The sequence below is a fragment of the Nicotiana tabacum genome, chromosome 4, assembly GCF_000715075.1.
Source record: "Nicotiana tabacum cultivar K326 chromosome 4, ASM71507v2, whole genome shotgun sequence".
Lineage (NCBI taxonomy): Eukaryota > Viridiplantae > Streptophyta > Magnoliopsida > Solanales > Solanaceae > Nicotiana > Nicotiana tabacum.
In genome coordinates this window covers 6,098,505-6,115,043 of record NC_134083.1, presented here as the reverse complement: position 1 = coordinate 6,115,043, position 16,539 = coordinate 6,098,505, and the positions used below count along the sequence as shown (strand labels likewise).

The 16,539-nt window shown below is 36.1% G+C and overlaps 1 protein-coding gene across 1 annotated transcript; it reads right to left on the bottom strand.

Annotated features, from left to right (window-relative positions):
- Positions 1–955: 955 nt before the first annotated feature.
- Positions 956–14,453, bottom strand: LOC107770251 (uncharacterized). Its single transcript, XM_075251314.1, has 12 exons — positions 13,972–14,453; positions 10,593–10,819; positions 9,019–9,086; positions 6,906–6,980; positions 6,387–6,736; positions 6,110–6,178; positions 5,919–6,007; positions 2,923–4,998; positions 2,457–2,534; positions 2,203–2,314; positions 1,730–1,780; positions 956–1,622 (listed from the first exon to the last, which is right to left on the bottom strand). The coding sequence occupies exons 1-12, from the start codon at positions 14,347–14,349 to the stop codon at positions 1,569–1,571; spliced, it is 3,627 nt and encodes a 1,208-aa protein (XP_075107415.1). The 5' UTR covers positions 14,350–14,453; the 3' UTR covers positions 956–1,568.
- Positions 14,454–16,539: the final 2,086 nt, after the last annotated feature.

Sequence of the window (16,539 nt, the reverse complement as noted above, 5' to 3'; positions counted from 1 at the left end):
ACAACAATACCAAATAGCCCGGGCTAACTCTCACTAGTATATATATATATGTGCATTATTTTTGTTAAGTTGAATATTTATTCTCAACTTAGCATTTATAGTATTTTTCTTGTTATAAAGAAAAGCAAGATAATATTTTATAGGAAACTTGCACAAATGTCTCAAATAAGTCCCAACTTACCAACCTCTAGCCATTAGTCATAAACTTACCAAAACTAGCCAAGCACATATAAAAATTGAAAAACCAAATAAATAAGGTTCTTTCTCTTAAAGAATCACATGCAAAAATCTCCTTCCATATTTTTAAATGTGATTAGCAACATTAGAAGCAAGATGGAAAGGAAATTTCATGGATGAGGTAGCAAATAAGGTGATGAAATACAAAAAAAAAATATTCCAAAAATCTAAGCAAAAAAGGAACCTTTTCAATGGGTATTGAAAACATATAGTTAAGTCAATATACAAAATTTGAGGAAGATTGGAGGTGATTTGGACTGATTTTGTATCAAAATTCGTAATTAAATCGAGTTCAAAAAATGCTTCTGCGACACATGTATCAAACATGTATCACGCATGTATCTCACACAGGTATATATGTGATACACAATTGATACAAATATGATACACAGTGTGATACACATAATTTTTTTCATGTTCAGTTTTTACTTTGAATTTTCAATTCAAACCACCTCAAAACTTCACCAAATCATCCCAAAACTGAAATTTAAGCTCCTTAAGATGTACCCAATCTATTCTAATAACACCCACTCAAAAAAAACAAAAATTTGACCTTTTTTTTTTGCTACAAATAGCTAATTGGCTAATATTAGTAATATTTAACTAATATTAGTAATATTTTATGAATTAACTAATTTTGATAATGAGCTACTTATAAATGGACATAACTGATAGTTTCCCTATTTTATATAAGAAATTGTTAAAATCGTAAAGCATGTAATAATTCCAATCTGTTTACTAAAACATGTACATAATATTACAATCTACGTGTTTCATTGTGACTACAAAACGTCTAGTAGTTATCTACTTTAAAGGAGCCTTACAAATTGGATCAGAGTGGACAAAGATATATCCACCTTATGCAACAGTTGTATCAAAACTTGGTAACGATCCTATGATGACAACACTATGGAAAATTAGCCCTTAGGGCGATTCCTAGAATCAGGAGTCAGTACTGTACGTATCAGGCACATTAAAACTTCCATAAATAATTTACACGAGAATGTACTGGGACACAAGCCCCGCTAAAGAATGGGAAAAAAAAAGGAAAGAAAAAAGAGGCACTCTACATTTCTATTTACATCCATCGAACTGTGACCAAATCTTGTAGTAACCCTTCACCCTATTTGCGTTGCTCCAACTGTATCTTCACATTTTCTGTCAACTCTTGTGGTGTCACCATCATTCATTTCATCTACAAATGGGACAGCGCACTTTCTGCTTGCCCCTCCACCAAACGAGTTAACCACCACATATTATAGAGGAGATAATCCCCGAGCACTCCGGGTTCCCCAACAGGCCAAAAATGAGTTAGAATTCAATCTTTTTGGTTACCGATCTCTGGCATATGAAACAGCAAAGTCTTTGATCATCTGCTTCAAATGCTGCACAGCAAGTTGAAGCATTCAGAAATTGTATAGAAAAAGAGCTACTACTAGGGATCATAGGGAAATGAAGCAATAAGGTTCAAAAGTGATGGTCCGATAAGTACCTTCAGTTCCTCATGAAGCACAATAAATATTTTCTTCAGTCTTTTATGTCTCTGCATTGTTTAAATAAAACCAATGAGTCAGACATCACAAAGAAAGTACAGTTATAGTATATCACCCTAAGACACATGGGTAAGTGGACAGATACTTCTAATAAACCAGCTCAAGGAGTCAAATGAAAAAGTAAAGGGTTATCCAAGTAAACAGGACTATGGAGAAAGTGTCTCTCCAGAGGGCATTGAAACTATTTCGGACATTAGGCAATCTGTCATCCAGAAATAGCCTGCGGAAAGGCACTTAATACTTGCATCCAAAAGCATTGAGAAAAATGCAGGAGAGATTTTTTGAACTAGTGAACTAGAGCTGGCATCACCATTAGTCTAGAAACATAATAGACATCAACATTAAAAATGTTGAGTAGAATCTCCAACTGCTTATCCATGACCACAAAACATATTGAGAGGAGGAAACTTACTGGTCCACATTTGCGATACGAATCTTTTAACTGTCCCAACATGTCATAGAATCTTTGCTTGTCTCTTCCTCTAGATACCTCAAGCTCCTTGCCGAGTGTCATGAACTCATTCCTAAAGAGTTGATCCCAATAATTATTAGACTAACTAAAACTGAAAATAAACTGTTTGCAAAAGGTGTTGGTTAAAAAAGTTGAGAAGAAATAATCTCCATTAAACTTTGAGAAATAAGCATAATTATATTCTTGTGACAAACCTGTAAGACTCCAATGTTTTGTTTATAGAGCAATAACTATCATATTTTTCCCGATACTCCTGCACATATTCTTCATACCTGAAACATGGATAAACTGATATATGAGAAGCATCAAAAATAAAGATTTCCAGCAAAAAGATAATAGGAAGTACAAAAGGCATTAATAACTTCAACACAAAAGGCTCTACTCTTTTTTATTGGTTTAGAGAACAAAAGTCTCAACAATGAAGACGACCTCAATTATCCAACATATTTACTACTTGAACCCTACACGTGTACTCTCTTTTTTCAGTAAAAGGTTTCAAGAAATAAATTTTTCAGCAATGAAGACGACTTGAAGTATATCACTTGAAAACTACATTTGTGTACTCTCTTTTATGTATTAATTGAATCTGAGAGTATGCCTGCATGTTTCAACAAGCTCCAAAGTGCTCTCCACTACTAAAGTAAATGTAGAAATACTTACTGGGCAAAATTCTCTATTGGTCCCTTTAGCTCTGCTTCCTCCTTTTCATACTTGGAGTACAAACTCATCTCATCAGGAGAAGACTCTCCCATCCTTTGACGACCTTCAGAGCTCACGAGTAAAGAAGCATCCTTATGCCTATCATTTACCTCAGCAACCAAACTGGACTTTTGCCCTTTGTTCTCCTTGGCAGATGCTGGAAGTACACCATGTTTTAGGTCATGCTGTTCTCGTGCACCAGCAGAAAATTTTCTGCGAGCGTCACCATGGACCTCCTGACCAGTCCCTAATCTCCCTTCTACTTCAATTTGCCGACCATTATGCACTTCCACTGGTTGATTATATTGGGAACCAATATCATTCTGATTAATTCTAGGATGGGGGTGTTGAGGCTGAGGTTGTGAAACCTTTTGGTGAGGTCTTGTAAAATCTTCAGCATGACGTTCAGGGGTCCTCCTCTTAGAAAAGCCATTTGGAGCCCCAGAAGGCACAGCGCTTGACTGGATAGGAGATGATCTTCTAAACTCTGCTACATTCTTCTCTGTAGTTCTTCCTTTAGTTGACTCAAAATTCCAATAATCTGAACTTGTTGGTCTATTCTCTCCTTTAAAAGAACTTTTCCTCTCAAACTGCTTGTTTAACCCAGCTGTTTCCTGTGGCGGAGGCTCCCGAAGTTCTCCTAACTCCAAGTCTGAAAGCTCTCTTTGAAGCATGTGTCCACGTCCATTCATGAAAGATGATTTCCCTGTATTACACATTTTATCCTTTGGAGAATTTCGTGGCAGTGGGCTGTCATACTTACTGAGGTTCAAATCGACTGATGTTCTTTGCTGGTCCCCAACACCATCTTTTGGAATTTTTCTTTCCCTTTTATCACTAACAAAGTCGTATTCATCTTGTGACTCTCTACTAACCTTGTCTCTCTGTGAGGGGAGCCCTTCATTCATTTGAAGGCTTCTTTCAGTGTACTTAGTGGTATGCCCTGAGCTTTCACCTTGTTTTATTGGCCTCTCAGAACCAGTAGGAGCTTTGCCCCTTGCAGTGAAATCAACAGATCTCCGGTCTGGCTGCAAAAGTTCAGAAGCAGACTTCCTGGAAGTTCTATCCATCTGCTGCATATTAAGGCCCTTATAAGGCCCTTCTGAAGGCTTATCAGGAGATAAGTGTGAACTCTCCACAAAATTAGAGTTCCTATGACCAGAACTTTGATGCTGAATAACATTCTGAGTTTTTACTCTCTTATTCTTGTCAACTTTATCAACTAAACGTTTTTCATCACGCACTCGTTTAGATTTACTTTTCCTACCCCCAGATGGCTCATGCTTGAAGCTATCCTTGTCGACACTTTCAATTTCACTATGATGCTTTTGGTAACTAACAATGTGTGCTTCATGATGAAGCTCACCCATTTGGACCTGACTTTGTTTATCCTCATGCCTATCAGACGATAAAGGTCTGATTTCTTCTACAGGTTTTTCATCATCTCTCATAGGACCTGAGCCAGGAATAACAGCCATTTCAGCTACTTGGTCGCCGTGAGGCAAGTCCTTCTCAATTTCCACAATATCCGTAACATTAAGATCGTCCCTCTCACCTACCTTAAATTGACCTGGCTCAAAATCCAAAGTTCCGCATTGAACCTGTTCAGAAGCTCGCGGTTTATGATTTGTCTCTTTGTCATCATCGCTCATGATATCAACATCCTCATCAGATGCCTCCTTACTATTAGAAGAAGCATCACTGTCACTGTCACTGCTACTCCCACTGGCTACACTTTTACTTGGGCTTCTGCTTCTACTCTGACTTCCACTATCGCTTCCACTGTCGCTGCTCTCACTTTCACTATCACTAGAGCTAGAGCTAGAGCTATTAGCCAGCCCTACACTTCGATCAGGTGAATGATGGAGGATATCAATTTTTTCCATGGCATCAGATGCTTCTTGAGGTTTAGAATCGCTCACTGCCCCCTCTTCCAACTCACTGCTATCAGTTTTTAAAGGTAAGACCGGTTCTGGAGCAGGTAGTTTGTCAAATTTATCGGGGGCAGATAATGGCTGACAATGATCTTCAGGAGAACTGTTAAGAGCAGAAAACATCAGGGTAAGGGGACTTTCAATTAACATAGAATCAAGCATTTCAATCAAAGAATAAATCTTTTCAGAAGAATGATTTTCCTATCAAAGGCATAGTAGAGCTAGTAGTCTGGTCCTCAGCAGCACTAAGATAGAAGAGATATGTTAGAACGAGAAGTTAAATTGATGTCTGCAATACCTATAATAATCAAAAAGGTGATACTGGAAACATATTAAAGAGCTCAATCTAAAGCAAAAGCGATTGGGTTACAAACCAAAACCATAAGAAAATACATCCTGACCAATGTCCGCCTGTGTGTGCATAGATGCATGAATTTTTTTTTTAATGAAGACAGATCTTTTTACTGTGGAAAAGATCACACGTGCGTGGATCTTTTTACTGTGGAAGGAGGTGTTCTGCTCTCAAGGAAAATAGTTCATGACCACAATACAGAGGATCATCAAATGAAACATGAATAGGAAATAAAAATAATCTCTCGATCAGAAAATAATCTTCCCACCTCTCCACCCTCCAAGGAATTTGGCCAAAAACAAATACATACAGATATGATCCTCGTACGTTAGTGTCAAAACATATAAATTAGCATCCCAAACAAGGGCAAAATTAATAAGCACATTTTAACCTTTGTAACGTCAAAAAGATGCATATGTTCCTTGATAGTTTTAGCTCAAAATGGATGTAAAATGCCAAGGTCTTTTTGTTTAATATCATTTTCACAAACATCTTCCAAGTTTATCCCTGGTAGAAAGTTCCCGTGCTCCTCAGGTACACATACCGAGACTTTAGTTTAACCAGACGTGCTGAATGCAGATCAGCTTTGTCTCTGACAGTGACAGATACTATTTTAATTTCAAATAGAAGAGACAAAACAAAAGAACAAAGAGCCCGAAATTTTTTTGTACCTTCCACTTTCAGGGGCAGGTTTCGGGAAGCTTTCTATATCCACTCCTGGTTTCAAGAAGTATCTTCCTGGAGCTTGATATATAGCAATCTACCACCAGAAATTCATGTGTAAAATATTACAACTATTGAATATTATTCACTTATCTTTTCTTCTTTCAGCAGAACTACAGCAATTTCATCTACCATTTACCTTTTTTATAATGGGTTCAATTTGCTTGGCTGAGTTCGGGAATGTGTCTCCAACAGCTTTCTCCAGTGCCTAAAACCCAGAAGATATTTTAAGGGGAAAAAAACAAGAAGCTGATGCGGTAAAGAGATGTACTTAAGAATTTTTAACAAGTACTCCATGTCAACAAAAAAAAAACAATAAACCAAAGGAAAATGGACATCTTTGCTTTAAACTTACACTCTACCTCCTACAACACAATGCTAAATTAAGAAAGGTCCAATTTAGTTCACATGCTTACCTTAAGACTCATCCCCTTGGACTGGTTCTCCATAAGTAGAGAAATCAACATGCTACGCAGGTCGGTAGACGTAGCGCCTGCATGCCTTTTATGCCCTACTTTATCATGTGAAGAACTTGTGGTCACCTTGCTAGGAATTTCTTTGTCAGAGCTAGTAGCCTTAGCCATGGTTTGAGCTGGTATCACATCATCCACAGCAATTTGGCCCTTCAAAAGATTGGCATTGTCAAATGGAGATGCTGGAGCACCAGATAGTTCAGGGGGAGAAGACAAAGGTGAAGCAGAAGGCTTTCCCTTTGAATGAGTTGTTGCAGAGGAGCCAGATTTGTAAGCAGATCCGTAAGCCCCCCCTGCAATTCATAAAGTTCAATGAAAAGATAGGAAACATAACACCACCAAAACAGTGAAATTATATTCAAGACATCCCTCCTTTCCAACACCTGGACATGAAATATACTGACTGGACTACAAGCAGAAAACATCTAATAAGAAACCTCTAAACTTCAGCTCCCAAATTACCTGGAGGTGGTTCTGCCTTTCGCTTTTTGAAAGGAGGCTCTTTCTTTTGCTTGAAACCCATCCTCCATGGATTGGCTGAAGAGACAAAGAGTTAGATTTACATCAAACTGCAATATCAGAAATTAAACATATACCATCATTATAGATCATTCATCCAGAGAAAACTAATGTTCTCCATAGTATATGTTCAATAAACAAAAGAGACACTCCAGAAAATCAAGCTTACACATCATCATCCTGAAGATCAAGCTTACACATCATCTGCTTAACTATAGCGTTTAAGCGACTGCTGTTTCATAAGTTACTAAAATTGATTCTTCTTATAAGCCACTGTTTCACTATTGTGTTAGCTATTGCGTTTAAGCTGTTGTTTGATAAGGTACTATAATTTATCTTTTACACCTTTAACAGATGCAATAAGGTTCTTTTTTCTCAAAGCATCACTAATTGCCAGTAGATTTGCTGCCACATAATGCTATGAAAATTGGTTTTAGTAATATTGCTATTCTCGACCTTCTTTAACAGCCCAGAAATGAGAGATACCTATATTGGATAAAGTTGATATTGGATAGCAATAGAAGTTTCCCAAGACTCCGTAACTTTGTAGTTACCTATCTCGTTACCACACAACAACAGTATCTGAATCCATGTAAACCAAACACATACATCAAAAAGAAGTTTTATGTTATAGCTCCAAATAACGAGTAGCACAAGATACTAGGATAGCATGAGCACTGAACACCAAGAATGATAGCCGATACACCACTATTAGAATCTTCATTTTTTCTTTCTCAATATTTCATTCATTGATTATACCAAGTTGGTGTGAAAAATAAATATAAAGCAAACTCAACAATGGTTCTCGAACAAGCTAATCCAATGATCTAACCACAGATCCCACAAGTATTCTTTCCCTACACCAACAAATGCATTAAATAGAAAAGATCTCCTTATACTACTAATATCTCTTTTTTGAGAAGATAAACTACTAATATATCTCTCATAACTATGGATCAATCTCCTACTCCTTTCATTCCACATAAAGCCAAATATACATAATGACTACCAGATACTTCATAGTCGATTACACCAATTTTTTTCTTTTGGCTCATTAAATAGAAAGTCAAAATGGGATATCAGAAGCATCCCTCTCTCGTATACCTTCAAGTTGATAATGCACACAGCCCATCAAATATTCTGAGGATTTTGCATTACTAGGTAGTGTTATCCTCAAATGAATACCAGAATGATATTCATTTAAACCAAACACATACATCAAAAAGAAGTTTTATGTTATAGCTCCAAATAACGAGTAGCACAAGATACTAGGATAGCATGAGCACTGAACACCAAGAATGATAGCCGATACACCACTATTAGAATCTTCATTTTTTCTTTCTCAATATTTCATTCATTGATTATACCAAGTTGGTGTGAAAAATAAATATAAAGCAAACTCAACAATGGTTCTCGAACAAGCTAATCCAATGATCTAACCACAGATCCCACAAGTATTCTTTCCCTACACCAACAAATGCATTAAATAGAAAAGATCTCCTTATACTACTAATATCTCTTTTTTGAGAAGATAAACTACTAATATATCTCTCATAACTATGGATCAATCTCCTACTCCTTTCATTCCACGTAAAGCCAAATATACATAATGACTACCAGATACTTCATAGTCGATTACACCAATTTTTTTCTTTTGGCTCATTAAATAGAAAGTCAAAATGGGATATCAGAAGCATCCCTCTCTCGTATACCTTCAAGTTGATAATGCACACAGCCCATCAAATATTCTGAGGATTTTGCATTACTAGGTAGTGTTATCCTCAAATGAATACCAGAAGCATTTCTACCTCCAATAACCATCAAGTTTATAATCCTTTCAATATGCAGAAGGAATCATCAACTAGGAGCAATCTACCAAGACTTTTTTTTTAGAAGGTAAAATGTTAATTACATTGGCATCAGAGGATGCAAAAAATGTACAAGAAAATGATTGAATCATATGTGAAACTTAAGGGCAATCTAGCTGACTTTAACCAAGGTAAATTAGAAAAGCGATTATCAAATGCTTAATTTCAGTGTTCATGACGATGTGTACCTTCAGCTGCAGCCATTGCCTTCACCTGACTCTTCATGGATGGATTGCCATGGTCCAAAACAATGGCTCTGTTTTAGAGATGCAAAAATATCAATATACAAGACAGAATGAGAAAATCAAATACCAGCTAAGGTACAAACAACAGAGAATCTTTTATTTATTTAACTAGAACGAAACTTCTCCAAAGCATCGGAAAAGCTAAACATTTTTCCTCAGCATTGCATCATCAGAAACAGTATTGCCAAAGGCTTGCTTGAGGCACGCATAAGCCCTCAAGCTAGGTGCAACACAGGCTAAGCAATTCACCTCGCTTAGACCACGCTTTAGATCATGTACCAAGGTGCTAAGATGTACATTTGATCAACCATAGGAGCTAATTTCTTTCAACAAAAGAAAAAACTGAGTGTGGGTTAGTGATATGAATGTTGTTACTCCAACTATAGTGGTCATCTATTGGTTTATCAATCATACTTTTCTGTTAACTAGTTATTAGCAAGTTATTTAGCAAAATTTGAGACAGGATCTTTCTCTCATCAAAAATAAATTCTAACTGCAAAATGCTTAATATTTTAAGAGAAAGACTTATTTTTGCAAGCCTATAATTTTTTCTTTGATACCATAAGCTTTTAAATTATGTTGTGGACAAAACAAGAGATGGAGGATTCTCCCAGCTTCCATATGGTGGACAAAGCAGAGATGCTTTGAAGACAAATCTAGTAACATCCAAAAGATGAAGATGAAGCGTTTAATTCTTATATACTTTTGGTGTAAAGGAAAATTTTTGAAAGATCATGAATCTATTTTTGATGTTTTAGAATCCTTGTAAGAAGACAAAGGATTAGGAGTTATATTTTCCTACATTCCACATTGTAATTATGGGTGACTTCACAGCTTTTGTGTAGTCTATATTTTAATATGCAAATATGTTACCTTCTCAACCAAAAAAAGAAGCCTTTAAATTAGTCTTCTACTTAATCAATACATCCCAACTCGTGATCAAGGAAGTGAGCTGCTGCATCTTAAAGACAATTAAACGTCGATAACAGTGGTACCGCTAGCTCAACACAGTATCACAGAACTTCAGCCTAACTAGATAGAGTCGAATAAAGAGCAGCGGAGTCGAATAAAGAGCATGTAAAATGAGTGGACGAAACCATTATCATGTGAAATTCGCTAAATGAGCTTAAAGTGACCTTGCCTAGACACTCACTCCAAGAAAGAGAGCACATCAACCCACATAGACATTGAAGCATACAAGAAAACAGGTCAGGAAAGCCACATAATTAGATATGAACTTGATTGTACAAGAATTAAGCGGTAGCTGTGGTAGACATCCCACCTTGAATCCTAAAAGTGCAAAACTCAATCCTCATTAAGCCCTTAATCATACCCTTCCCCCTTCCCAAAAAAATAAAAAGCACTCAACTTTATATATTTGCATATCATTAAGTTGAGAACTATCATGTAGAGAAATCTAATATATCTAGCTACAACAATCAACCATTTCATGTCATTTTAGAGTTGGACAATAAATCCTTATCCAAAAAAACAAAAGAGTTTAACAATAAACATACTTGCGTGATTTAAGCTTCTTCTCAGCTTCTTCTGACCGCATTTTAACATGGTTTTTAAATGATTCATCCAGAACGCGCTGTACATTCAACTTTCGCCAAGCACCACCTGACTCAACAAGCAAACCATTTCCATCTTCACCACTTCGACGTTCTTCATATATATCACATAAATCTCCAGGTTCCCGCGACCATGTGAATCTGAAGTCTTTACTACCAACATTAATGACCTGATACAATGTGGGCAAATCACATCCAATTATACTTAACTAAAGTAACATTATTGCCAAGCATGAGTTCAAGATCAAGTCAAAGGATGTCGAAGTTCTTTCTTTTATAAAAGTGAAAGAGGTCATAAGTTCTTAATGAGGCACTCATACATTAATTCAATAAGGAGCACAACCAAACACCTCAAAGCAACTAATACAAAAGTGCATATTAGAAAAGGGACAAACAGAAGTGACGTTTGGTGGCATTTCAATGGTGGACCTGTTGGGTTTTTCTCTCCCCAAAAAGGCCTCAGACAGGGAGATCCACTGTCACCTTTTTTGTTCATTCTTGCTATGGAAGGCCTAAGCAAAATGTTAGACAAAGCTAACCAGCTCCATTGGCCGGAGGGTTTTAAGGTGGGCAATGAAGAGGGCAATTCTGTGATGGTGTCGCATCTGCTATACGCAGACGACACTCTGATTTTTTGCGGAGCTGAAAAATCACAAGTTCTATATCTTAATCTCACACTAATGATCTTTGAAGCTATTTCAGGCCTACACATGAACATGCTGAAAAGCACCATCTATCCGGTTAACACAATCCCAAATCTGGATGAGCTTGCAGAGGTTATGTATTGTAAAGTGGGATCTTTCCCTACATCATATATGGGGCTCCCATTGGGAGCTAGATACAAGTCTCAAGGTATCTGGAATGGAGTGATTGAAAAATTTGAAAGAAAACTGGCTTCCTGGAAAATGCAATACCTATCCTTTGGAGGCAGACTTACACTCATCAATAGTGTGCTAGATAGCATACCAACATATTTCATATCCTTATTCCCAATCCCAACTAAGGTACAAAGGAGACTTGATCAATTAAGAAGAGATTTTCTATGGGAAGGCAACAGTAACACTCACAAGTTCCATCTGGTTAAATGGCCAAGAGTTATTCTTCCTAAGAACCATGGAGGGCTAGGGATAAAAGACCTTGCTTTGCATAACAAGAGTTTATTGATGAAATGGCATTGGAGGCACAACATGAAAAGTTCAGGGCTATGGAAAACAGTAATTCAAGCAAAGTATGGGGTGGCAAACAACTGGTGCACTAGGCAGGGGAGAGGTCCACATGGTTCAGGCCCCTGGAAACACATTTCAAAGCTTTGGGGAGAATTCAAGCTCAAGTCATCACTCAAGCTAGGGAACGGGGCTCATATATCATTTTGGAAAGATAAATGGCTAGGTACAGAGACACTGAAAATTGAATTTCCAGCTTTATTTTTACTTGCTAGTAATAAAGATGCAACTATCTCACATGTTTGGCAAAATAGTGCTTGGGCTCCACATTTCAGAAGGGACATCCAAGATTGGGAGTTGAATGATCTGTTGGGTTTGCTCAATAAATTATCAGGTGCTAATGTCAATTCCCAGGTGCAGGATAGGTTGGAATGGGGTGAATCAAAAGAGAGAACCTATACTGTAAAAAGAGGATATGACAACCTATGCTCCAACAAGGAATTGATCGACAAATGGCCATGGAAGCTTATATGGAAAACCAAACTACCTACAAAAGTAGCTGGCTTTATGTGGACAACATTGTATGAAGCTAGTCTTACTCAAGACAATCTTATCAGAAGAAGTATACCGACTGTGAATAGATGTTATATGTGCCAAATGGAATCAGAGAGTGTGAGGCATCTTTTTTTGCACTGTTCAGTAGCAACTGATATTTGGAGTATGTTTTTATCAGTTTTTGAACTTGCCTGGGTTATGCCAAACAGTATCAAGGAAGCTTATGAGAGTTGGTGTTCTTGGAGAGTTGGGAAATCCATCAAAAAGACTTGGTCAATGGTACCTGGTGCTATTTTTTTGGAGTATTTGGAATGAAAGAAACCGTAGATGTTTTGATGGGATTTCAACTCCCAACCACACTCTTAAAGCCACGTGTTTAATTAACTTATTTAGTTGGTTCAATCAGGCCCCTGTAAATAGTGTTGAACTATTTCTTGATTTTGTCTGCTCCTTAGTTTTCCCGTAAGTTTTCTGCATATGAGCAGACAATACCTTTATGTTGTAATTTTTGCTATGCATTTTCTTGATGCCTTTTAATGAGATTCCCTTACTTCATCAAAAAAAAACGTTTAGTGGCATTTCAGATGCAAGTCAGGATATATAATTATGGCAGTGTAGTATAATATCTAGGAAACACAATCACTAAAATGTAACTGCCAGTCTTATCATAGGATCACTCTATGAATAGGCCTATTCTCTATGACCTTCCACCGTTCAAGACATCCCTTGCTTCTCACAGGAATGGCTCCTCGGTTGAGTTTTTAAAGAACAAATACATAATTACAATTTAGAAGATAGATAACAAAAACACTGGAAGCATCATGGAGTAAATAGTTTGAAATGGACCCCTTAAGAAGCACATATCCCCATTTCAAAGGCCTTTAAATCATATTGCCCAAAATTAGGGTATTCTGTTTCTTCATTTTCCTATTCTGTTACAGAGGAAATCTAATAAAGAAAACAGGCAAACAAGGTATGGAGTGATACATTTGGTAAGTGCATAGCTTTCGAACGAAAGGTAACCTACGAACCGCAGTGGCGGAGCCATAAGGGAATTACCAAAAAAAATAGAATGTCATAGTTGGGATTCAAACTTGTAAATTAAAGCAACTGTTTATATATAACCTAAAGATTTGATTTTTACCTATTTACCTAATATAAATATTCGATGAAGGGGATATAATTGAACCCCTTCCTCTCTTACGAGCTCCACCCCTGATACAAAGTCTTATTGTTACGGGTAAGTAGGTAACCTGCAAGCCTTGAAAATAGACGTAAATATAGACTCGCACCAGTCACTAGAGGTTAAAAGTGCTACAAGCTTTTTTGCTGCACACCAGCAGTACAGTGTTTATGTTCCATCTTCATGTAACATAAGAGTCAGTTTTTAAGCATAACAGCCCATGGCAAAGTTTAAACTGAAAATCAACAAATGCTTTTAGCAGTCTCTCATATTCTCCACTGCACTATAAGTATCCAGTTAAGCACAATATGTTCAACTAATCCAACTTAGATAAAACCTAAAAACAAAAGGAAAACCATCAAATAGCAAATAAATATGTTGCACACAGATCTGTAAAACAAAAGTGAACAAGAAAACTCACATTTCCGGAGGAATTATTGGCATTGGTATCAAATTTGATCCTAGCTGTACTACCTTCAGCTTCTACTCGCTTGATCTCTTCCACCAAGTCTGGCGCCAGCCGAATTATCATTGCAAAATTCAAAGGGTTCCCAGTGACGAGGCTAAAAGTCTCCTCCATTCCATTAGAGGAAGTGGGACCCGTCGCGCTGTTGTTGTTGCGGTTGCGAGGTGCGGCAGCTCCACCGCCGCCAAGTGACAGGCGACCGCCAGTCGCGGCGGTTGACCTGTTGAGAGGCGGCGGTTGGAACGTGGACTGGATGTTGCGCTTCCCAACGCCACCTCCACGGCCGCCGCTGCCGCTGCCGCCACGGCCGAGCTTTCCGGAACCTCCGTACATTACGTTTGGAATGATGCGAAAATAGATTGACAAAAGGGGAATCGGAACTTGAGATACCGAATACCAGCGATATTTGGGGGAGCCGACGACGATTTCACAAATTTGGGTTTTGGGATTTTAGTTTTAATTTGGGCCCACAATTCTTACTCTAATTTTAGTTTTAGATAAAATCAATAAGAATTTTTACTTCCTATACAGTACAGTATTTGAAACTTTATTATCATCCCTACTCAAGTTTCAATTTAATTATATGGTCATATAAAATTTATCAATTATATACAAATAAATTTTAAATGAGTATCATTTTATATTAAAAATTGAATAAGGAATATCCCTTTATATTTCTTTGCGAGAATCCCTTCATATTACCGTATCCCTTTATACTTGCTCACTCTCTCTCCGTCTCTATCTGTCTCTGTCTCTCTTGCAAAGCGTGGAGATTCACTTAGCTTTAGTTGGTCATATGCCTCTCTCTTGCAAAGCCGGAAGACTCATAAGGAATATCAGTTTATGATTTGAAAAGACGAATGCAAGGAAATTAAAATTGCAAAGCCTAAAGATTCACTTTGCTTTAGTTGGACTATAACATGTGCGGAGACTTTAATCTCTTCTAATTCTCCGTAGGATTATAAATTTTAAAGGTGTTATGAAATTTTAGTAAAGTTGTATTATAATTGTATGTAAATTGTATTCTGTTGTAGTTATATATATTTTTTTATTTAAATGTTGTATGAAATTTGAAAAATAGTTGTATAATGTATGAATCGTTTTATAAAATTTGTATTTAAGTTATCAATACTATCTTCTTACATAAAGTTGTTGAAATATATCAAAATTGTATTAAGAGAGTAAGTTTTGATTGGAATTTTAGAGAGAAAGAAGCACACACCATAGATAAAATATATACAAATCAGATACAAAATATATACAAAAGACATATTGTATACAATTTATATAAAGATTATATTTAAGTTGTATGATATTGTAGTTGTATTTAACTAGGTAGAAATAATGTATGAAAGTTGTAGATAAGTTGTAAATAAGTTGTATAATATATAATTAGTTGTATGAAATTTATTTTTACTATGTATAAATCAGATACAAAAGACATATTGTATAAAATTTGTATTTAAGTTGTATGTTATTATAATTGTATTTAACTAGGTAAAAATAATGTGTGAAAGTTGTAAATAAATTGTATAATATATAATTAGTTGTATGAAATTTATTTTTAAGGTGGATTGTATATATTTTGATCTAAGTTGTAGATAAGTATTGAAAAATTTGTATGTTGATGTACCATACATTGTTCTTTTTCTCAATTGATTTATTAAGGAAAGAAAAGTAGAGAATTCCAAATCGACTCATGTGCACTGATTCATATTTGTTTGAACGGAAAAACTTGAATATTGATGGGAACTGAATGATTTGGGTGGAGAAATTTCGAGTTTCATATTAAAAGCGCCATCGTCGCACTTCGGAGAAATTAAGTTTTATGTGAGATTTGAATTTTGTGTGAGAAATTAACTGGGTAGCATATATTCTTGTTGGAAATACTAATACAAAGTTGAATCCGAAGTTTGGAGGCGATTGACTTTAATTTTTTCCCACTCGAAAGGCCTTGGTATAAGTGAGTTCCAAACGACCCAATCTTTTGGGTTCACATAGTATAATTTTTGCCTCCTAACTAAGCCAAATATGAAATAGAAACAAAACGTCTGTTCATATATTGCTATTTCAATATTGAGTTCACAAAACAAATTGCAAATTATGGTGAGATTGAATTTAATTTGAAATATGCTAAAATTTTGAATCTACTCAATTATGCTTTTTACTTTTTTGTAACTGAAATTCCGTTTGTTATGGATTAAAATAGATAATACACAACCGGAAGGAGTCTTATTAAAAAAGGAATGGAGAGAAAATATGAAAAGGATATAACTAAATCATCTAATTTAAGGCACTAATAATATATTGTATATAATTTGTAAATAATCCTTATTTAGAGCGGGTAATATACAAAATTAGGACAATTTTGATAAATAACTTTCAAATATTGTATATGAAGGAAAAAATCTCCACCGATAACTCGTGCAATTTGAGAACTGTACAGGGAAAAAACTGATTATTCTATTTTTTTTTTTATCATTGATAGGTAAAGACTGTTGAAGGAAACTGAGGAGGCTAGTA

Excerpts from the sequence above, each read along its gene's own strand:
- LOC107770251 (XM_075251314.1), bottom strand. The coding sequence starts at position 14,349 with ATGTACGGAGGTTCCGGAAAGCTCGGCCGTGGCGGCAGCGGCAGCGGC. Across the intron at positions 9,087-10,592 it reads AAGAAGCTTAAATCACGCAA|AGCCATTGTTTTGGACCATG; the intron begins GTATGTTTATTG and ends TCTCTAAAACAG. Across the intron at positions 6,179-6,386 it reads CCAAGGGGATGAGTCTTAAG|GCACTGGAGAAAGCTGTTGG; the intron begins GTAAGCATGTGA and ends TCTGGGTTTTAG.